The sequence below is a fragment of the Lampetra planeri genome, chromosome 59 (assembly GCF_965212315.1).
Source record: "Lampetra planeri chromosome 59, kcLamPlan1.2.h2, whole genome shotgun sequence".
Taxonomy (NCBI): domain Eukaryota; kingdom Metazoa; phylum Chordata; class Hyperoartia; order Petromyzontiformes; family Petromyzontidae; genus Lampetra; species Lampetra planeri.
The window spans coordinates 3,508,421-3,531,957 of NC_136165.1; the positions used below are offsets into that span (position 1 = coordinate 3,508,421).

General features: G+C 47.8%; 2 protein-coding genes across 2 annotated transcripts in view; one reads left to right on the plus strand and one right to left on the minus strand.

Annotated features, from left to right (window-relative positions):
- Positions 1 to 16,472, plus strand: part of GABBR1 (gamma-aminobutyric acid type B receptor subunit 1) — a 90,639-nt gene extending 74,167 nt beyond the window's left edge. Inside the window, exons 10-19 of the mRNA XM_078618711.1 lie at positions 2,697 to 2,774; positions 5,957 to 6,107; positions 7,684 to 7,816; positions 8,388 to 8,504; positions 9,239 to 9,346; positions 10,789 to 10,879; positions 11,833 to 11,960; positions 12,595 to 12,723; positions 14,381 to 14,524; positions 16,163 to 16,472. Of these exons, the coding sequence (XP_078474837.1) occupies positions 2,697 to 2,774; positions 5,957 to 6,107; positions 7,684 to 7,816; positions 8,388 to 8,504; positions 9,239 to 9,346; positions 10,789 to 10,879; positions 11,833 to 11,960; positions 12,595 to 12,723; positions 14,381 to 14,524; positions 16,163 to 16,456 (1,373 nt within the window). The 3' untranslated portion in view covers positions 16,457 to 16,472. The remainder of the gene's footprint in view (positions 1 to 2,696; positions 2,775 to 5,956; positions 6,108 to 7,683; positions 7,817 to 8,387; positions 8,505 to 9,238; positions 9,347 to 10,788; positions 10,880 to 11,832; positions 11,961 to 12,594; positions 12,724 to 14,380; positions 14,525 to 16,162) is intronic.
- A 2,246-nt stretch (positions 16,473 to 18,718) lies between these two features.
- Positions 18,719 to 23,537, minus strand: part of LOC144736164 (phosphatidylinositol 4-phosphate 5-kinase type-1 alpha-like) — a 44,096-nt gene continuing 39,277 nt past the window's right edge. The window contains 1 exon segment of the mRNA XM_078618750.1: positions 18,719 to 18,811. Within this exon segment, the coding sequence (XP_078474876.1) occupies positions 18,719 to 18,811 (93 nt within the window).

A 23,537-nucleotide genomic window follows, 5' to 3' on the forward strand; every position in this document is an offset into this window, starting at 1 on the left:
CTCACTTCCCTCGCTCCCTCACACCGCTGGCTAACGGCGTTCGGGAGATAGCCTCCGGCCTGCCACGTGCCCGCTGGCGTGCCTGAGGCACAGACGTGGTCTCTCCTCAAACCTCTCCACACTGACCACGAGCTGTCTCTCTCCACCCCTTATGACACCTGGCTCACGTGATGCCACGCAGCCAATCATCAGCCTCACCCTTGGAACCTTCTAGATGTTGCTATGCAGCCACAAGGCTACGCCCCTGGCTCGACGTCCCCATTGGCTGCGGGCTGAGTCCGGCAGAGCCAATCACCATCGCCCAGTTACCCCCGGGTGCATCCTCATATTACATAAGTACTCCGAGGGCAAGCCTCTGTTCCTGCAGGGGTGACCGTGGGGTTCCCAGGCTTTGGAACAACACTTTGCTAATAATGCCATCAGAGTCGTGAGAGCTATTGACGTCTCTCTGTTCAAAACTCACCTCTCTAAATTGGCCTTCTTCGCCGCCCAGTACTGGCCGATTACCCTGTGCTAAGTCCTGTTTATTTCCTGGCTTTCCATACACGATGGCGCGTTGTGATCTACGGATGGCACGCGCCACTTTAAAAATGTGAATTATTGATGATAAGCCACGTTTGCAAGGTTGATCCAGGTAATATCTACGGCGGTGGGAATTTGTAGAACTTTACAGTAATAATGACAGGAGCTGTACTCAGTTTATTGACTTTCTGGAGGGTTCAAAAGGGCAGAGTCGAACCCTGATCGATCGGTCGGGTGGCAGGTTGGTTGCACACGTGCCTCGTAGCAATATGTCCATGGGTTCGATTCCCGACTCAGACACCTTCCTGTGTGGAGTTTGTATGTACTGCCACCCTTTCTCCAGTTTCTTCCCTTAGCTAAAAAAATATAAAAATAACAACAACCAACCATACAATGTAAACTGGTATTTGCTAAACATCCCCAATGCGAAATAAAAAAATACCTCTCAAATTACTCCATTGAAATTACACAAAGCAACATTTCCCCGAATGTGAAAATTTGGCAGGCCCCTCCTGAAAAAGATTTGAGACTCGGTGAGGTTTCTGTGTAAATACGTGGAATTTTAACCCTTTTCCATTCCATCAGTTTTTATTCCGATTCCATTCCGATGACGTACGTATATGCGTGTATGTCATCAGAACGGAATCGTAAGAAAAACTAAAATAAAATAACTTTATCGGTACACCGAGGCTCCCACAAGGCCATGCGGGAGGGCATGTGACACAGTTTGGCACCAGCTATCATAAGAGTTGCGGTCGTGTTGCTACAACTCTATGCGGTGAGTAACGATGTCTTTAAATACAGCGGCGCTTCTACGCCTCTCTAAATAAAATCAACGGGAGCCACCCTGAAATTTACACACATCTCAGAGTGGGAAACGGATTAATAATATAATCGTGAATTTAACTCGTGGCGTTTTTGCGAACCACAGTCTCTACCTCTGTGCCACTTTGACAGCTGTGTAACGGTGACTATGATCAATTTAACACGTAGCAGGCTTTCGCGACCAATATTATTCATAATTTAGGTTTTTGGGTCAGATCGCGTTATTTATAAATGTGTCGTAACCCTCCACCGCCCGACACGGCCGAACAGTAAAAAAAAGTGTCACGTTTTCAAAGGACAAAATAATTCACTTCTTTAGCCCACCGGTGTGCTGAAGAGAGATTCAACAGCATTTTAAATTTGAGTACGACGGATTTAAAATTTGAGGCAAGGAGGGGGTGGGTATATACACCCCCCCCCTACTTGCCTCGAATCACTGCACCAGATTGAATTGAATTTAATGATGACGTCACCCTGAGGCTGCTCTATTTAAGACCGGAAGCAACAGGAGAGCTTCACCATTCTTGCCCGATGAAGCTGATTGTAATTATCAGCGAAACGTCGTGCTACTCAAATTTAAAAATGCTGTTGATTCTTTCTTCAGCACACCGGTGGGCTAAAGAAGTAAATTATTTTGTCCTTTGAAAACGTGACACATTTTTTTACTGTTTGGGCGTGTCGGGTGGTGGAGGGTTACGACACATTTATAAATAACGCGATCTGACCCAAAAACCTATATTATGGTGACTATGATTTATGATTGGCAGACCTTGCCGATCCACTGTTGGATGAAGGTCTCCCCATGCTGGTTATACGAGTTGTTTGACCATACTTGGTTTAGCTGTGTTGGTTTAGCCATGTTTGTTTGTTGTAGTACAGAGTTAGACTGATGGCCTTAATCTAAGTTGTCTTGTGGTTGTTGTTGTTGTTGTTTTTGTTGTTTGACTTGCATCCCACTAGGATTTTTGCACACAGCGTTGGTGTACGGTGTTTTTTTCTGCAATATTTTGCCGTCTTTTCTTGGATTTTCTGTTTGCACTTCGTCACATAGTCACTTTAAGATGTTTTTTGTTCATGTGTTTTTGTTTGTTGCGTTTGCACCCGATTCAAGTGCCGAATGGCTCACAGGGCTATACCTAATAAATGAACTTGAACTTGAAACGTCACCACACTCACCGGTGTGAGCTGGTGAAGCGTGGGGCGGCGGGTTGACCAGGACCGGTTTGGATATGACTCGCACACTGATCTTTGGCCGTAGCCGGGAAAATCGACCGAGGGGTCGGCAGACGTTGACGTTTCTTTGCGGTTGTGTTTGACTCGTTCATTCTGCCCGTCTGTGCGCGCTCTAGATGGGAAGTATGTGAAGATCGGGTACTACGACAGCAACAACAACAATCTCTCCTGGCTCAACACGGACCGATGGATCGGTGTGTGCGTGTGTGTGTGCGTGTGGTCCGAGCCTTCGCAAAACTGTGGTGTGTGTGGTACTGGACAGAAGCAAACTCGGCAAAATATAAGAGCTCCAAAGAGCTCAAGGGGTCCCACCGGACTGGTGAACCAAATACAGTAATTTTAGCTGTGACGGTCCCACCTGATGACGGAGACTTGTGTTGCCTCCGAAACGTCGTGATTTATTATTTTATTTCCATTGTTACTTTCATTAACTTTTAATTTTATTTTTACCCACGTGACTTTACCGAAACAAACCGAAGAGTATGAATCCTTGCAGTCACGAAAGCTTCAAATCTAGAACCAAATACTCTTTGTTTCTTTCGGTAAAGTCACGTGGGTATAAAATCAAATGAATCACGACGTTTCGGGCACAACACAAGCGTCCATCATCAGGTGAGAAAGCATGGTCTGCTGCTGAGGCAGACTTCCTTTACCGAAAGAACCAAAGAGTTATGGATTCCTGCAGTCACGAAAGCTTCAAATCAATGGTGAACCAAATATTCAGCTACAAATCAGATCGAAAAAACAAAAATGCAGTTATTAAGCGCTAAATAAATGTATTAGGCGTTAATTACTTGTAAATGTAACTCAAATGTTGTTATTCTACTAATATATGTAGCATATATAAATAATTGAACGATTGAATAAAATATGGCTTGTTGAAATATAGATTGTGTATGGACAGTTGATGGCTGTGGCAGGGAGTTATACGGCAAGCACACATTTGGAAACCACTGATCTATAACTTTTTATACGTAACATCTCACAATGTTACGTATGATATAATTTCCCATCAAACTAAGAGGGATAGCTAGAAAAAGGTTTTCGTTTATTGACATCAAAAAGTCCACCGGAATAAGTTAACAAGGCCTGACTCTGGCACTCTGCAGATGAGACACTTCATGTCGAAAACCGGTCCAGAGTTTGCGTGTGCTGAATCAATGCTGCTGAAATGATGCCCTCCCGAAGGGCCATGACGCTGTCGGGATGTGTAAAACAATATACCGTCCATATTCTTGTTTGCATTTGACTGCAAGTATTGTGGTTAATGTAAGCATGATTCCTTGCAAAAGGTGTCTGTTTTGTTGCCAGAAAAAAGGGGAAAACCCCTATTAGTATATTTTGCTACTGGCAAAGGAGGTCCCATAATGTAGCTGCTCACCCCGAGCTCTCATTACTCTGGTAGTGCGTTGTCTTTGAACTGTGCGCCTTTTGGCGTCATCTGGTCGAACACCATATGAGACTAGGCTCTAAAGAAAGCTGTCTCTGGTGTGGACCAATCCGTTTCAAAGACAATGCATAAATTATCAGAGTATTGTTTTTTGTTTGCATTTGACTGCAAGTATTGTGGTTACTGTAAGCATGATTCCTTGCAAAAGGTGTCAGTTTTGTTGCCAGAAAAAAGGGGAAACCCCCTATTAGCATATTCTTGGTTATTTCGGTAAAGTGGATTTCACACCTGATGACGATTGCTTGTGTTGCAGTCGAAACGTCGTGAGAATGTTCACTGTTTTATAATTCTATTACTTTATTATTTCCCTTCTACGTGACTTCACCGTAAGAACCAAGAATATGAATCCCTGCAGTCACGAAAGCTTTAAATCGAAAAATATACGTCCGTTTATTTTTTTTTTGCACGGTGCAGCAATCGTGCAAACTAGGCATATTGCCAGTTAATGAATTGACAATTGGTGTTTTACCCTTCTATCTGGCAACAAAACTGGCACCTTTGTTACAAGGAGTCATGTTTACATAGACCACAATACCTGCAGTCATAATGCAAACAAAAAACATAACTCTGATAATGTGCACTGTCCTTGAAGTTGATTGGTCCACACCCGAGACAGCTTTCCTTAGAGCCTAGTCTCACATGGTGTTGGACCAGATGACGCCAAAAGGTGTCAGTTTTGTTGCCAGATAGAAGGGTAAAAAAACAATTATATTTTTTACTGGCAAATGAGGTTCCAATGGAGTTAATGAATTGTTTTGATTGTATTTATCGATGCACCGTTAACACCCCAAGGTCAACAGTGTGCTACGTGTTGTCACCCAGCCAAAGCCTCGCGGCATCTGAAGGATTTTCTCATGGAGGGGGGGGAGTCACGTGTAGCGCTCGTGTGACCAATATTTTTTTAATGAGCGTTTTTTTTTTACACAAGTCATTGATCATTAATTCATTTGTCGACAGTGTTGCTCCCGCAGAGATCCCATCTGTGGATTTCGACTTTGGCTCAGACACTTGACAATTAGCACGCTGGCGCCTAATTCACCATCAACAAATTACAGCCCTCTTTTCTCAACCCACTGCTAAGTGAACGCCCCCCCATGCCTTTTTTTGGCAATCGGTGTTTGCTTGGCCATACTTCACCACGCCGGTCAGTACTGGTTGGAAAAAATGTTTGGGGTGTTGGGGCATGCGTGGGACCGATTCAGATATCAATCGCCACTGTTGCTGGCCGTGACATGGAGTTGAACTTTCTCCTTGTAATGCGCAAGCCACTGCCGCACAACTGTTCAGGGACGTATCTGCCGACAAGGCAAGGGGCTGCCTTCAAATCGACAAGCTCAGTGTCGTGCGTCAGTGGTGCCACCTGGTGGCTATGTATAGAATAACGTGATTTAAATCTGGCTATGTATGGAAACATTCCTGCGGAGGAGGTGGTAGGAACGTTGGGTTGCTCGGTCAATGGCCAGGATCAACGGCGGCGTGGTGTATTCCGCAAATATGCCCGAACGTGAGGGCGGGCACAAGCCGGCGTGAGTAGGTTAAACGTTGAGTTTTATAAGGGCACCACGGGGTGACCAGCCTCTCCCCACCCAGCCCCACCCCTCCCACCCCCCACCCAGCCCCATTAAATAATAAAAATACAACATAATATTATAAAATATTATGTTTTATTTTTATCATTTTATTATTTCCATTCTACGTGACTTTACCGAAAGAACCAAGAAGTTGTAAACTTTTAGATACATACTATTTAGCTTAGTGATTTACCTACCTTATAGATTGTCCTATTGTTTTTTATGTTGTTGTCCTAACTTTCTGACCCTTTACTGGACACCTGTGTGAAAAAAAAAACTTCGTAGCTCACGAGATTTCTCCAGGATGAATAAAGAATCCCGACTGAAAGTCCTCCGTGTGCCGTGTGACCTCCAGGAGGCTCGCCTCCTCCCGACCGAACCAAGGTGGTCATCCAGTTCCGCTACCTCTCGCAGAAGCTCTTCATCTCCCTCTCCGTCCTCGCCGGAATCGGCATCATCTTCGGATGCGTGTGCCTCGTCTTCAACATCTACAACCGGAACGTCAGGTGAGCCCGGCAAGTGTCCTCGGAGCGACGTGGGGGTACGTGCGGACAGACACGGCGAGTGTCCTCGGAGCGACGTGGGGGTACGTGCGGACAGACAGGCGAGTGTCATCGGTGCGACGTGGGGGTACGTGCAGACAGACACGGCGAGTGCAGAGCGACGTGGAGATACGTGCGGACAGACACGGCGAGTGTCATCGGAGCGACGTGGGGGTACGTGCAGACAGACATGGCGAGTGCAGAGCGACGTGGGGATACGTGCGGACAGACACGGCGAGTGTCATCGGAGCGACGTGGGGGTACGTGCGGACAGACATGGCGAGTGTCCTCGGTGCGACGTGGGGGTACGTGCGGACAGACACGGCAGGTGTCATCGGAGCGACGTGGGGATACGTGCGGACAGACACGGCGAGTGTCATCGGTGCGACGTGGGGGTACGTGCAGACAGACATGGCGAGTGCAGAGCGACGTGGGGATACGTGCGGACAGACACGGCGAGTGTCATCGGAGCGACGTGGGGGTACGTGCGGACAGACATGGCGAGTGTCCTCGGTGCGACGTGGGGGTACGTGCGGTCAGACACGGCGGGTGTCATCGGAGCGACGTGGGGGTACGTGCGGTCAGACACGGCGGGTGCAGAGCGACGTGGGAGTACGTGCGGTCAGACACGGCGAGTGTCCTCGGTGCGACGTGGGGGTACGTGCGGTCAGACACGGCGGGTGCAGAGCGACGTGGGGGTACGTGCGGTCAGACATGGCGAGTGTCATTGGAGCGACGTGGGGGTACGTGCAGACAGACACGGAGAGTGTCCTCGGTGCGACGTGGGGGTACGTGCGGACAGACACGGCGGGTGTCCTCGGTGCGACGTGGGGGTACGTGCGGACAGACACGGCGGGTGTCCTAGGTGCGACGTGGGGGTACGTGTGGACAGACACGGCGGGTGCAGAGCGACGTGGTTTGGTCAAACGGCGTGCCCCTTAACGCCGTTCTTTTTGCTTTGCTTTTCAATGTCTTCCTTCATCGCTGTGAAAAGGTGTGCAAAGTGCTCTTGAATGCCCCGATGTGAAAGGCGCGATATCGAAAATGCAATATTGTCTGGCCAAATTCCGCGAACGAGCGCTTGGCTTTCCATGGTAGGAAACCGAAGAGCCAAGAGAGAACCCACCGTGCGTACGAGGGGGGGCTGTGTCAAGAGCTCCACGCAGATGTATGTTGAACTTCTTTCGTGCCATACGTAGCCAACCCTGCTCATCGGTGGAGCGCGGGGGGAAGGACAACAATCCAAACACAAAAAACAATTCTCAAACATTTCGAGTTTTCAATCGAGATGTTTTAAAAGTGCACAGCTCCAGTGGCTTCCTAATATCAGAAGCAAGAGCGTTCCAGACGGCCGCAGAAGCGCATCTGAAAAGCGCGCGATGCGGTGACCGCCGCCTTTGTTCGATGGTTACCCAAAAGCCGCTTCTGCGAGGATGACGGGAGTTCCGGTAATTGTCAATGCTCCTTTAACGAGATCAGCCGAGGTCTTGTGGTTCAGATAACTCCTTGGTTTGCGCGTTTCCCGCCTCTGTGACTCCAGATACATCCAGAACTCGCAGCCCAACCTCAACAACTTGACGGCGCTGGGATGCATCCTCACGCTGGCCGTGGTGCTGCCACTTGGTCTGGATGGCCTCCACATCAGCGAGAGTCAGTTCCCGTTCATCTGCCAGGTAATAATAACAACACAGTGGCTAGGAGATATAGTAGTAGGTTTTTACCCTTTAAACTGGTACAAAACTGACACCTTTATACAAGGCATCATGTTTGCAATAACCACAACACAAGCAGTCAAAATGCTTCTCACAGTGTAAATGCTTACCCCGAGCTCTCAATACTCTAATAGTGCACTGTTTTTGAGTTGTACGCCTTTTGGCGTCATCTGGTCCAACACCAATGGAGACTAGGCTCTAAGGAAAGCTGTCTCGGGTGTGGACCAATCAACTTCAAGGACAGTGCATATCATTACCATTATCAGAGTTGTTTCTTTTTGTAAAAAAAAATTTTTCTACCAACGTGACTTTACCGAAAGAACCAAAGAGCATGGATTCCTGCGCTCACGAAAGCTTCAGATCGAGATTGAATATTTTAGCGCTCGCGCCGTTCCCACAGCAGCGGGTCTATCGCGGCGTAAGGCGCTCCGTCGCGCGTGACGGATGTACAAACCCGTCAACAGGAACGATGTTGCCGCATGTGAATCCCAACTGTGAACATGGTCGTGGTCGTGGCGGCTGCGGTGTGCAGGTACGCGTGTGGCTGCTGAGCATTGGATTCGGCATGGGCTACGGCAGCATGTTCACCAAGATCTGGTGGGTGCACACCCTTTTCACCAAGAAGGAGGACAAGAAGGAGATGAGACCGGTACGTTCGGCAGCGCCTCGCGTTAACGCGTGGTATGCGTGTTCCGCGTGTCGAGCTTGGTTCGCAAACACACGTTAGCCAATCGTGCTAATCGGTCGCTGCGCGCGGGTGAAGGACAACAAACACCAAAAAGCAGTTCTAAAGAAATTAGTTTTCAAACTAGATGATTTGAAAGTGCCATAGCTCCAGGAGCTTCCCCAATATTTGAAGGCAGAGCGCTCCAGACGGGCGATGCGATGACCATCTTTTGTTCGATGGCCAGCCAAAAGCCGCTGCGAGGATGAGCGGAGTGTCTTCCACCATCACGCTGCGTGCGCATTCATTGTACCTTGCCAAACGTATTTCTTCTGGGGACACTTTTTTTCCCTTTGCGCATTTTCGCTTAACACGGCACGCATCTACTTAAACGAGGAATTTTTGTTTAACACCTGTTAGGCTTTTCGCGACCAATATCATCCATAATAAGGTGTTTTTGTTGGGTTAGGTCGCGTAAATATATCAATGTGTCCTTAAACCCACCCCTCCCCACCACCTGTATTATGGAGGAATTTCTGTGCAGCAAACGGAGAGGCATTGAATGTAGCAATAAAAATAAAAATGACTCACTTGGGATTGGGTTAAAAAAAAAAACTAAGCATCAGGTGGCTTCTTAGAATGAATGTGAAGAGTTGAGGCATCGTGAGCATTGCCCTGAATTAACACCCCTGCCCCTCACCCCTGACCCAACCCCGCAGCAACTGGAGCAATGGAAGCTCTACGTCACCGCGGGGGTTCTCATCTTCATCGATGCCGTCACCATCCTCATCTGGCAGCTTGTCGACCCCTTGCAGAGAACCGTCGAGGTAATCCGTCATCATCATCATCACCTCGTCGTCATCATCATGATAAACATCAACATCATCATCTTTTTTTTTTTTGCCTCCGAAACGTCGTGAATTTTTATTTTATTTTACTTTAATTAATTTAAATTTTTTACCTACGTGACTTTACCGAAAAAACCTAAGAATATGAATACATCATCTTGATTTAAAGCTTTCGTGACTGCAGGGATTCATCTTCTTGGTTCTTTCGGTAAAGTCACGTAGAAGGGAAATAATAAAATAATAAAATTTAAACATCATAAAATAATTCTCACGACGTGAGGCCGAAACGTCGTGAGAATTGTATTTTATCATGTTTTATTTTTATTATTTTATTATTTCCCTTCTACGTGACTTTACCGAAAGCCCTGGGTCATCCAACATCTCTCGCGGTCCCACGCTATAATACTCCATCAAGCCACTGGCGTGCATGCTGATTTTACCGCTCCATCTCCACGGTGGACGTACTTGCTCTCTCGTGCGTGTCAGCCACCCTTGGCTGCCACTCCGTTGACCATCTTCCCCCAAAAGCCCCCTTGCCTCTCCTTCACGGTCTTAATGATGTCATTAACTCGGGTCAAACCTACGAATTTCGCTAAACTAAACTTACTAAGCTTTTTCTTTTACCAGGTAAGCCCCACTGAGCTGTATGGCTCTTTTGTTAAGAAGCGCCCTGGCTGTCACAAATGATAGTTCAACGAGGTGGTGGCTTATCATCACGTGGACATTTATAGCAGCAGCCAAATACTCTTAAACACGTGACGTCGATTCTAAATGTGGGGGGGAGAAACCGGAGGGCCCGGAGGAAAATCCACGCGGCCAGGCGGAGAGAGACACGCAGACTCCAAATAAACAGTAGGCGTCAGGGTTGTAATCAAACCCACGACCTCCTGCGTACCGGGCGAGGTAATTAACATCTCCTAGCCACCGTGATGATGAGAGACACGCAGACTCCAAATAAACAGCAAGCGTCAGGGTTGGAATCAAACCCACGACCTCCTGTAGACCAGGCGAGGTAATTAACATCTCCTAGCCACTGCGACAGAAATAGGGACGATGGCACGCACCCTGGCCCCAACCCTCGGCTGCTTGGTGCCCCGTTTGTGACGCGCGCACACTCCCAACCATGTTTGTGTTGTTGTAGTACAGAGTTAGACTGTTGGCCTTAATCTAAGTTGTCTTGTGGTTGTTGTTGATTGTTTGACTTGCATCCCACTGCGATTTTTGCACACAGCGTTGGTGCACGGTGTTTTTTTCTGCAATATTTTGCTGTCTTTTCTTGGATTTTCTGTTTGCACTCAGTCACATATTCACTTTAAAATGTTTTTTTGTTCATGTTTTTGTTTGTTTGTTGCGGTTGCACCCGATTCAAGAGCCAAATGGCTCACAGGGCTACACCTAATACATGAACTTGAACCACGCAGGGCTTCGGCAAGGAGAATCTGGTGGGCGACGACGTTGAGATTCTTCCACAGCTGGAGCACTGCAGCTCGCGCAAGATGACCACGTGGCTGGGTGACACACACAGACACACACACCGCACGAAGCACCTGCGGGGAGAAGGGATTACTAATCTACAACTCGCATCGTAACAACTGCCTGAATACTAATCTAGTATATAATTACAATACCTCCCCCCCCCTCAAATCGTCGCACCTGATGAGTTGATGAGTTAATGATGACGTCACCCCGCTGCTGCTCTATATAAGAATCAGGGTGACGTCATCATTAATTAATGATGACGTCACCCTGCTGCTGCTCTATATAAGAACGGGAGACAGAGCAGAGCCTCACCATTCTGGCGAATTGCCCGATGATGCTGGATGCAATTACCAGCGAAACGTCGTACTACTCAATAATTGTAAATGTTGTGGTTTCACGCTTCAACACACCGGTGGGCTAAAGCAGCGAACTATTTTGTCTTTTGTCAACGTGACACTTTTTTGCTGACTGACCGTGTCGGGTGGTGGAGGGTTACGACACATTTATAAATAACGCGATCTAAACCCAAAAACGCTGATTATTGGGAGAATGGAGTTGTGTACGCACGTTCTCACGTTGAACTTCTTTCACACCGTGCATAACAAACGGTGCTAATTGGGGGCGCGAATTGGCAGAACCGATGCGGCACCGAAGTCACAACAATCGTAAAAAAAAAGTGAATTCTAGATTTGAAGCTTTCGTGACTGCAAGGATTCATATTCTTAGGTTTTTTCCGGTAAAGTCACGTAGGTAAAAAATGAAAATAAATAAAAGCAAAATAAAAATAAAATAAAAATCACGACGTTTCGGAGGCAACACAAGCTTCCGTCTTCAGGTGGAACCGTCACTGCACGATTGCTGTATCAAGTGAGAGAAATTCCAAGAAAACAGTCCTTGTATATATACTGGTTGAGGGTGGGAGGTGAGCCAAGGTAGGCCCTGAGTGAGTTTGGCACGCGTGACGAACTCCACGTTTGCGTGCGCAGGCATCGTGTACACGTACAAGGGCCTCCTGCTGCTGCTGGGCATTTTCCTGGCGTACGAGACCAAGAGCGTTTCCACAGAGAAAATCAACGACCACCGCTCCGTGGGCATGGCGATCTACAACGTCTCGGTAATGGGCCGCGCGGGCAGATCTGACGCTGTCTCATTGGTTGATTAGCAAGCGAGGTCAAAGCGATGGGAATGCGGCTCGAATGAGCTTTGAGCCGTTGAGGCCGCCGCCACCACCTGTTTACAGCCCTTGGCGGGAATTCCATGTTCGTGTGACGGGGGCGAGTCTATCCAAAGTACAGAGTGTGGTAGTTTTGGCCTAGTCTTCACGCTGGACAGATGCCTTGAAAAGAGTATGTATTGTGGATGTAATTCGATCATCCAAAATTACCCTTAAAAATCGAAATCTCTAATACTTTAATATGACTCATCCCGAGTTTGGGGAGCGGTAGTGTCGCGGTTAGCGCTCTGCACTTTGAATCTGGCGAGCCGAGTTCTATTCCCGCTCACGGCCGTCACCACTGACGATTATTTTTACCGATCCAGGGCCTCCCTTAGGTTGACTTGGCCTCAAATTAGTACTTGGTGTGGTGTGAAACGATCGCACACTGGGGGGGACAAAGGCAGTGAGGCGCGGTGCTGGCCACCCACCTCGTGTGCCGTGCCGGCCATCATTGGTTGCTTGCTGACAGCACTTGCCCCAACAGTCGGTTAAGGCTACACGGGGGACGTTTGTCTTTGTGGGCCCCGTGCAGGTTCTGTGCATGATCACGGCGCCCGTGGCCATGATCGTGAGCAAGCAACAGGACGCTTCCTTTGCTTTCGCCGCGCTGGCCGTGATCTTCTCCTCCTACATCACCCTCATTGTCCTCTTTGTGCCCAAGGTAAGCTGGCGGAGATTACCGAATCATCTCCATCGTCACTGTCGTCGTCACGATAATCATCTTTCTCTGCGCTGCGTTTTCGGGGTTTTTGCACCGCGACTTGTTCGGCACCACGTCCGACATTTCGCTCCGCAGCGTGATTTATTCGCGCGACGTAACGTGCAAGGTACAAGAGTGCGCGGGGGGAGGGGGGGGGGTGCACCACTGACCAGCGCGTGGAAGAACCGGCGCAGATTTCACTGCCGCCGATGTTACCCGGGGCTGGTGAGCAAAACTGAACATCTTACTGGCGAACCGTGCTGAAGCCCCCTGCCCCCACCCCTACCACGGTAGCCCTTGAGGAGTGTAGTGGCATAGACGCTGGCTGCTGGCGAAAAAGGGGAACTGCGGTGTACGGCAGTGCTCGCGTCAGCAGGCCACGATAGACACGAGAGGGGGGACATCTAAAGGGGAAAGGTCACAGAAGGGGCCCATCGGGAAGCCCCAGGAACCCGCTAGAAGGTTCCAGAAAGGTGGCCGTGGCCGGGGTGGAGCGAGGCCACGCTGGAAGTATAAGAGGGGTCCCCTGAGCGGGACCTTGGGACTGTTGTTCAAGTCCATCGTTGCTTCTACATACTATTAACATTTCCTCCCTTTGTTAATGCTACCCCCTACCCCCTCCCTTTGATGCTGCTAATCCTGCATAATGCATGGGCATATGACTTCGAAACCCCCCCCCGCCCACCTACGCATTTCCCATAAATATGCTAAATTGCTCTTGATATGCAAATTCTTTTGTCAAGGCGCTCTTCTTCCACCTCCAACTCAGCTTACATATACGCTCCAAGCTTGGCAGTGTTTCATTCTTCACCTGAGGACGGTTGCTTGCGTTGTAGCCGAAACGTCATGAGAATTATTTTATTATGTTTTATTTTTATTATTTTATTACTTCCTTTCTACGTGACTTTACCGAAAGAACCAAGAAGATGAATCTCGTCGTCGTCATCTCCGTCTTCACCATCCCGGGGCGCTGCTAGTCAGACAGGCTACCAACTGTTCTAACTAAGTAGTGCCGTCCACAATAGACGGTCTTAATAATAATAGTAGTGTGCACCCACGTAGGGTGTTGTGTGAGTTATCCCGATGGTGCTTGTTAAATAACGAAGTGCCTCCAAGTCTTACTGTCTCCGAGTTGAGTCTAGATTTGAAGCTTTCGAGACTGCAAGGATTTTATGAGAAATAAAATTCAAATTAACCAAAGTAAAATAAAAATCACGACGTTTCGGAGGCAACACAAGCTTCCGTCTTCAGGTGGAACCGTCACAGCACGCTTGCTGTATCAAGTAAAAAGGTTTTTAAAGAGGTGTTTACTTCATACAGCAATCGTTGCTGTGACGGTTCCACCTGAAGACGGAAGCTTGTGTTGCCTCCGAAACGTCGTGATTTTTATTTTACTTTTATTAATTTTAATTTAATTTTTTACCCCACGTGACTTTACCGAAAAAACCTAAGACTAAGAGTATGCATCCGAGTTGAGTCACTACAGGAACACAACGATGAGGCCGCGATCTCAGCCCCGGTGGCGAGGGGGGTAGGGGGGACGGGGACGTAGAACGGGGGGACGTACGGTCCGTCACCGAGAGTCGCCGCCGTGTCTGCCCCGCGGCCCTCGCTGCAGATGCGGAGGCTGATCACGCGCGGCGAGTGGCAGACGGAGCAGCACGACGCCAACAAGACCATCTCGACGACGCTCAACAACGAGGAGGAGAAGTCGCGGCAGCTGGAGCGTGAGAACCGCGAGCTGGAGCGCATCATCGCCGAGGTGCGGAGGGCGATCAGAAAAAATGTTTTAGATATTTATTTTTTACTTTTTTTTGCGGCTCGGTGCGTACACGTGTTGCACACTCGGAATGAAGGACGTGGGCAAGTGCTCCAAATAGAGGGCAAGCACATTTATTTATTGTGGTTAATAGCAATCTTGTGAAGAACAGCACCGTCACTCTGTAAAATGCACCAGCACGTGTGTTACAACAGCATTGCTCCCGAGTCGCCATTAACCACGTGGCTGGTGTCCAAGTCCGGTTAATCATTAACCCTGCCAGCCACCTACAGGCCTAACTCAGTCATCACATGCTGCTGTACACACATGCATTGATGCACTGCACAGCACATCAGGACTTTCACAGAACCACACTTTACTCCCTTGCTGCACAAGGACATAATTCAAAGAGTGATCCATTCCTAATGTGCCACACACGTGTACGCTTTAATTTGTCGTGCCGTGCCCCGGACGACTGACGCGCAACTGCGCTGTTTCAGACGACGCGGCGCAAGAACAGCGGTTGCAGAATAAGAATATTTATTCATACCGGAGGAATCCGATGAGCTGTGAAGCTCTTTCTCACAGATGTCCAGTAGGCGCGGGTTAGAACGTGAATACGGCAAACAGTACAAAAAGACGATTGGAGCGCAGGGTATAGGAAATAAGCAAATCCCAAACAAATATATACAATTTCGATTTAAAGCTTTCGTGACTGCAGGGATTCATCTTCTTGGTTCTTTCGGTAAAGTCACGTAGAAGGGAAATAATAAAATAAAAAAAATATTATGTTTTATTTTTATTATTTTATTATTGCCCTTCTACGTGACTTTACCGAAAGAACCAAGAAGAAAAATATATACAAGTAAAACGAAACTTTTAATTTTTCCAGGTAAAGCCCACTGAGCTATTAGCTTCCAGGCCACTTGTTCACCGAATTCCATATAACAGATAAGTAAACATCTTGACTTATAGCTTTAGTGACTGCAGGAATTCATATTGTTTGGGTCTTTCGTTAAAGTCACGTAGATAGGTTCAAAGAAAATAACAAAAAAATAACTAAAAACTCCGACGTTTCCATGATGACGACCGCTTGTGTAGCGGTCGAAACGTCGTAGTTTTTGGTTATTTCTTTGAACCTATGTACGTGACTTTACCGAAAGACCCAAAGAAAATAGATAAATTATACAGCTTTAACATTGCAAGCGCACCACGTGTAAAGCAGCCCTGCTCTCTGAACCGTGTGTGAGAGCACTAACAACGATTTTATTTTACCAGGTCAGGCGCACCGAGCTGCGTAGCGAACTATACCACGAGCGGTAGCTCAACGTGCTCCTTTCCGTCGCGATCGCTTTGGCACGATACTGTTCCATGCCGCGGTGGTGACCTGCCGACAATATTCGAACTCCCTCTTAAGGAACTCGCCTTTCGAGGCCCGCTACTCGTAAACGTAATGTCGCACGACGCGCGCAACAACGTGTGCGCGTGTGTGTCTCCACCCAACACTCCACGTGGCCTCAAGGTGCACATGGCCTGTCACAAGCGTCATGGTGACGTCACCGCCACTTAGTGGCGAATGGCGGTTGTTGTTGTTGTTGTCCCCACCCGCCTAACTTCTCCTCCCTCGCCCTCCGCTCGCAGAAAGAGGAGCGGGTTCGCGAGCTCCGACGGCAACTCACCGAGCGGCAGCAGCTCCGAGCCCGTAAGCCGAGCGCCGCGGCCGCCGCCGCTGCGTCTGCGCCGGCCGGCGGCGGTGGCGGCGGCTGCGACAGCCCCCACGGGAACCACGTGCCCAGCCCCGGGCCGCAGGCACGCTACAAGCAGAACGTGGCGGCCGTCTCGTGCCTGGTGCCCACGCACGCTGCCAGCGCGGAGCGGAGCGCGCGCCCGGACAACGCCCTCTCCGCCAAGAGGGTGCAGCTCATGTACAACTGACGGACGTCGTGGCGAAGTGTCGGGGGGGTGGGGGGTGGAGGGGTGGGCGGGGGGTGGTGGGGGGCAACAACGACAACAACAAAACGCACGCGTGAATCCAAGACCCCCTCCTCGTGATGGACGTGACCTGCGGCCCCGAGCGGTGTTACGCGATACCGGTCGTGCACCGGCACGACCGGGCCGAGCCGGTTATCTGCCGCCCGCGCCGAGACTTCACCGAACCGTAGGATGCTGTGGTCTACGAAAGACATCTGAATTTTTTCCTGCTCGGGGGGGAGGGGGGGGGTCCTTGCAGGGGCACACGGGCGACGTCATCGCTCGAGGAGGGGGAAGATTCGCCGCGTTGTCACGCGACGTCCGTCGCGTTGACGCTGCGTGGGGACGCAGCGTCACCGCGCCATCCGTGTGCGCATCTCAATTCGGTTCGTTGCGCGTGACGCCCCGCGGCACGGCTCGGCTCCTGCAGTGGAAAAAAACGGCGCGTCACTGGGCTTGGCTCGGCACGGCGCGCCCGGGCGTGCCTCGGTTGTGCGGTGGAACAAGAGGCGTTGGGGAGCCGTCGGTGATTTGTTCGCGTGTTGCTGTCGTGTCGATTCCGAGCGCCGGTCGAAAATCTCCGAGGCTGTTTTTTTTTGGTTCGACGCGGCGACGCGCGTTCAGCCGGAATGCCGACGACGCGCCGAGGCAATGCCGGCGTCGGAATGGCACTGCGAAGAGTTTCATTCTTCGGCCGTGTGAAGCAGCCTGCTGAGAAACCGCACAGAAAGCAGGAGCAGCAGGAGCAGCAGCAGCGCCTCCCGACGGCTGAGCAAAGGAGAGCAAGGAGTGCGCGTGCAAATGCTGAGCAATGGTCCACGTTGGTTTTTTGTTCGAAACATCACGCCGCCGGCGATGAAACGGAGGGCGGAGTGCATTGCGAGGCTGACACCTAAGCGTCAAATCTCGCAGTGGGAAAAAAAACACGCCGGCCCCGTTCACTGTGTTGGCAGAGATCAATCGCAAAGGAAAACCCCGTGACTCAGCCCCCAATCGGCAAGACGGGAAACCTGGAACTCTCATCGGCGCGTCGGCGAGCGACGGCGCAGAGGTGATTCCCTGAACGGGCGTCCGGACCTGGCACGGGCAACACACCGCCGGTTTCTGCGCCACCAGTTTGTCGCCAAGCAACGGCACGTTCCGGTGCTTTGACGCGGCCCGGATCCGCCAGGCCGCCCCGGTTAATACAAGCGGGCGCGTTAACCAACGAAGCACGTGCCGTCTGCTGCAGAGTGGACGTTAAAGATTCCCCCTGGGTGCCGGCGTCACGCTCCAACTTTGCCAAATTCAACAGGTGAATTATCCGCAAATGACTCGATTGGGATTGCACACATGTATCGCCGTGCCCCCCCTTACCGTGACCCCGCCGGGGACCGTGAGTTTGCGTGTTTTAAAAAGAACGCCTTCGTGTGAGCGGCGCGAATACCAAATGTACATATATTTGTTCGGCACCACCAAAATTCTTTCCCGGTGTGGCACCACGTGACTTGCTTCTGCTTTTTTTTCCCCTTTCCCAATTTTTTTTTAAAGCGGCTCCGATAGGTAGGTAGGCAGGTGGATCGATGACATTCCCAACGCTCATTTCAAACACGAAGGCAACGGCACAGAGCATCTGCGATCGAGAACGGCAAGAGAGGTGCTTATAGACGTTACGGGAAGGAGTCTCCATGCAGGATACGACCGCGCAGGAGCTAATATCCAAATCGTCGGTGGGTTTAAAGCAGATCGTCAAACGAAAATCGGTCTTGGAACTTGTTGATTGAACCTCGTTTCTGCACTTCTTATAATTCTTGGTAATTAAATTATAGAAATAATAAAATAATAAAAATAAAACATAATAAAATAATTCTCACGACTTTTCGGCCACAACGCAAGCAGCCGTCCTCAGGTGGAGAGCAGGTCTGTCGGAAAGACAGCGTCTGAATGGCTGCTTGCGTTGTGGCCGAAACGTTGTGAGAATTATTTTATTATGTTTTATTTTTATTATTTCCATTCTACGTGACTTTACCGAAAGAACCAAGAAGATGAATCCCTGCAGTCACGAAAGCTTTAAATCGAAAAATGTAATTATATTTGAAATTTGGAAGAAATGGGAAGGGATTACAAGAGCATGGACAATTGAGAGCAAAACCAAAATTTTTTGATTGTCCTGTAAGCGCCAAGCTGTGGCCGACTGTGTCACCTTGGGGCATCCTGGCTGGGAGCGTGGATTTGGGCTCTGGCATCTCAGCAGTCCTGTGACACCGGCACTTGTGACACAGGGAAGGTGACCTCTTGACCCTCGGCCGAATCCGACCGGAGCTTTTTTTTGCTCGCAGCCTGAAATTCATTGAGAAACACACGTTTAGGTGATTTCGACTTTTTTTGCTGCGATACATTTCGACACAATGAGCCACTTTGTCGAAGTATCATCGTTGGGCTATCGTTTGTGGTCAGGGCGTTTCTGAAAAAAAAGCGAATGGCTCAGTGAGCTTTACCTGGTAAGATACAAACATAGTTTATAGGAGGGAAACGTGGCCAGAGACAGACACGGAGACATGGAGCGATAGACAGACGCACTGCAACAAGGACAAACACATGGAGACTCACGCTGAGACATGGGGACAGAGTAAGACGACGCAGAGAAACAGGGATTGATAAGACAGACACATACACAGGAGAGAGACGCATGCTCAGACATTGTGACAGACACACAGAAGGATAACAGGGAGACAGGAAAGGAGAGAGAGAGAAATGGAGAAATGCCTGAAGTTAAATAGAGACACAGAGATTGCCATGAAGAAACTCTCCACGTCTTCAATCGCAGTGCTGCGTAAAACTCAAACTCATTTTCTGTCATGTGTATGTACATTGAACTTCGTTCGCACCGTACGTAGCCAACCGCGCTAATCGGGGGCGCGGGGGAAGGACAACAAACTAAACACAAAAAGCAGTTCTAAAGAAATTAGTTTTAAATCTAGATTTAATCAGAATCATCGGAATATGTACGTATTTAAAAGTGCACAGCTCCTAATATCGGAAGAAAGGAACGTTCCAGACGGCCGCAGAAGCGCATCTGAAAACGCCGCAAGATGCGTGTGACCACCGCCTTTGTTCGATGGCGAGCAGCCAAAAGCCGCTGCTGCTGCTACTGCTGCTGCGAGGATGCCCGGAGTTGGCGTAATGTGGTGGGAACAACATCATCATCCTCTTCCGTGTCGCATACAAAGACCCATCGACTTGAGATTCCGTTGTAAGTGATTCAGCTTTGTCGGAGGGTTGGCGAATGGCAGATGCACCCCGCACGCACGCACACACACACACACCGACCTCAACGGTAAATTGACACCCTTGTACTAAATACGGTACAATGCTTTTATACTAAAATGTGTATGTCTGTCTTTTTCGCGCGGGCAACGCCGAGTACTTACCGCTAGTACTAAATAAAATCATTTTAACTGACGGATCTTCTGTCAAAACAATGTTGGGTGGGGGGCCTTCACATAATGTGTCAGTCGTGGGGATTATTTGACCGGTTGAGTTCTGACCCACCACCGATATGCGAGCCGTGGCCGGGAATTGAACTGTTGCGTGGCCACTCAACCCCACACACTCCACGTACAGGTCCGTGAACTGGAAAATAATCGTGGAGATGTTTTTGATTGCCTGGGAGCTGTCTGCTAACGTTTCAGTGTTTGTTTCAGTGTTACAACAAATGACACGGTCTTGTGTGGCTTATCGTGTTCACAACCCAAGAATGCTGCAAAAGTCGTGGTTTGGATTGTTTGGTGACCTGTGCATAGCCACTGGTTACGTGGTTAGGGAGTTGATGTTTTTTTTCTACAAAAAGGAATATTTTTTATTACGTATAATATTTGCACATTTGTTGTGGTTGCGTTGACTAAAAACAAAAAAAAATTCATATCAATCGTGACATTAATTGATGTTGTTTTTAAATATGATTACATATCTAAACAACCTATTTATTATTTTATTAATCGTTTTTTAAAATATATTTATGAAGTGCATTAGTTTCTGCGTACGTCGCATCAAACGGATATGCAGGTTTGTTAACTCCGTCACCTCTGATTAATTGTTTTGAATTATTTTAATAAGGCCACGATGTGATAAAAGTTGTGTCGCGAATACCCTCCACCACCCAACACAACCAAACTTTAATTCACTTGTCACGCGCGCAAGCGGTTACCAACGCGACGACTATTATCCTATTTAAAATGTATAGAGAGCCGTTGTTCAAGACCGCTTACCACAGTTTAATTATTTTTTTTAAAACGGCAATAATTATTTCGATGGCAGGGGGTGTGTAATGTTACGAGGACGAGTTTAAAGAAAATTCTCACGACCACATTGAGCAACTTGCCGCGCTGAACCAACATCCAATTATTCAACTCGGAAGGGGTGATGGTTAACATATATGTGGTTCATAACGTACCTACACGATACGTTAACCACCACCGCTTCCTAGATCAGTCGGTCCCAACACGTGGTACGCATAGCCCTTGGGCGAGATGTTAGCTCCCTCTCCCGGTATGCAGGAGGTCATGGGTTCAATCACAACCCTGACGCCTGTTGTATACTTGGAGTTTGCGTGTCTCTCTCCCCATGATCGCGTGGATTTTTCATCGGCTTCTCGGGTTTTTCCCCTCCCCCCACATTTAGAATGAATCAGCGTCACGCGTTTGAGAGTCATTTGTCGCTATGAATGTAAAGCGATCGTTTGCGGCTAGGTCGCTTCTTAAAAAACATAGTTCAGTGGGCTCTACCTGGTAGATAAAATGTTTTGTTTTCGTATTCACATGGTTTAAATAGCAGGGATGATTTGCACGTGTGCACTTGCAATGTTAAAGCTGTAGTATTATTATTACACTGGTCAACACACGTTTTCTGGCATAAGGTATTCCAACGGTTTTAATGTAATTTTGGGGTGCTGATTCCAAATCTGGCATCAGTTTTTGTCTATCACATCAGGTTTTTGAGATATCAAATATTGCATTTTCAATAAAAACTGCGGAAGAAAAATATTAAATAAATGTGGATATCTACATAAAATTATATTATAAACACACTATCTTAAAAATACAGCACCATATTTTAACACTAAAGCAGTCACCGACTCGCAACAACTTGCAATCATAAGTGACAGAGTTAATTTCGGGTAAAATCAATGAAAATGGGGTATGCCGATAGCATACAAAAATTAACCCGTAAAAACAAAGTTTTTCACTATAAATCCTTTATATGCGTGGCGGCTAGAGTCCTCTCGTCCTCTGGCTTGAGATGGCTGCCACCTATGGGTCAGATGATTGCCTGCCACCATTAAGCAATTGGTAATTAAATATAATTAATTATTTCCTAAAAAGTGTAAAATTTTGGAAAAAAAATTTCACGAAAATAAATTGTCACGCACAACGAGTCTGTGTGCAAAATGTCAGCTCGATTGGATCACGGAAGGTGGGTTAAAAAAACGACTGAAAGATTTGCACGGTCGTAAGCGCGCAAGCAAGTGAACTTAATGTAAAGGATTTAAAAATGAGATGTGATAGAGCAAATATGAGATCAGATTTGGAATCAGCACCCTGGAATTAGTCTAAAACAGCTGCAAAAGTCCAGGCCAGAAAAAAATGTGTTTTTTTTTGTTGACCAGTGTTATCAGTTGTATGGGATTCGCTTCCGACGTCGCGCGTGCATTGTACCAAATGCGGTTCGGTATTCCCTCGTTATTCGCGACCTTGACATCCGCGGGTTTGGCTATCCGCGAAATCGCGTCTGGAACGCTTCACGACTGCTGCATCTAGAAAGAAAGAGAGAGAAAGAGAGTGATGAAGAGGTCAAATGACGAGAGATAAAGTGATGAGAGAGAATGTGATGCGATAAACTGATGACGCACGTAATCATAATTTAAGGAAAGTTCACGTATAAACTATTGTTTAATACTTTTATATTTATTTTATACTAACTTTATGTTACATTTTTCGATTTGAAGCTTTCGTGACTGCAGGGATTCATCTTCTTGGTGCTTTCGGTAAAGTCACGTAGAAGGGAAATAATAAAATAATAATGGTGTTGGACCAGATGACGCCAAAAGGCGTACAACTTGTGTTGTGGTTATTGCAAACATGATGCCTTGTATAAAGGTGTCAGTTTTTGTACCAGTTGAAAGGGTAAAAATACAATTCTCACGACGTTTCGGCCACAACGCAAGCAGTCGTCCTCAGGTGAAGAACAGGTCTGTCGGAAAGACAGCGTCTAACAGACCTGTTTTTCACCTGAGGACGGCTGCTTGCGTTGTGGCTGACACATCGTGAGAATTGTATTTGATTGTTTTATTTTTATTATTTGATTATTTCCCTTCTATTTGACTTTACCGAAAGAACAAAGAAGATCAACTTTATGTTCATTTTCACCATTTTTTTACGTAATTTTAATGTATTTCATAGCTTTTTTGCGTATTTATTTGAGGTAATTCCTTCAAGAGATAAGTTTTACTTAGGCTAAGATCATTGTCCGCGAAGTTTGCTTATTTACGAGCCTCTCCGGGATGTATCCCTCGCGAAATACGAGGGAATAAACTGAATTTGGAGCTTTCGTGACTGCAGGAATTACTCTTTGGTTCTTTCGGTAAAGTCACGTATAAAGATTAGAGAAAATAATAAATTCAATACTAGCATACGACGTTTCTATTGCAACACAAGCAATCATCATCAGGTATAAATGAAATAGAAAACAAACAATACTTAGAAATACAATGCAATACAACACAGAGAGAGTCGGATAACATAACAGTCAACACCCTACCTGGTTGATTACGTTCTTCCCGAGAATGCTAAATTTGAGAGAGAGACAAAACACACAACCGGAGACATATAGACAGACATATAAGCAGAGACAGATATCGCAGAGATACATAGAGAGAGACACATGCATAGGCACACAGAGAAACCACGCCTCTGTGTCGAGGCCTTAAATAGAGAGAGAGGGGGGGCGGAGAGAGAGAGGGGGGGTAGAGAAATGAGCATGTCAAAGACAGAGAGAGAGACACTGAATT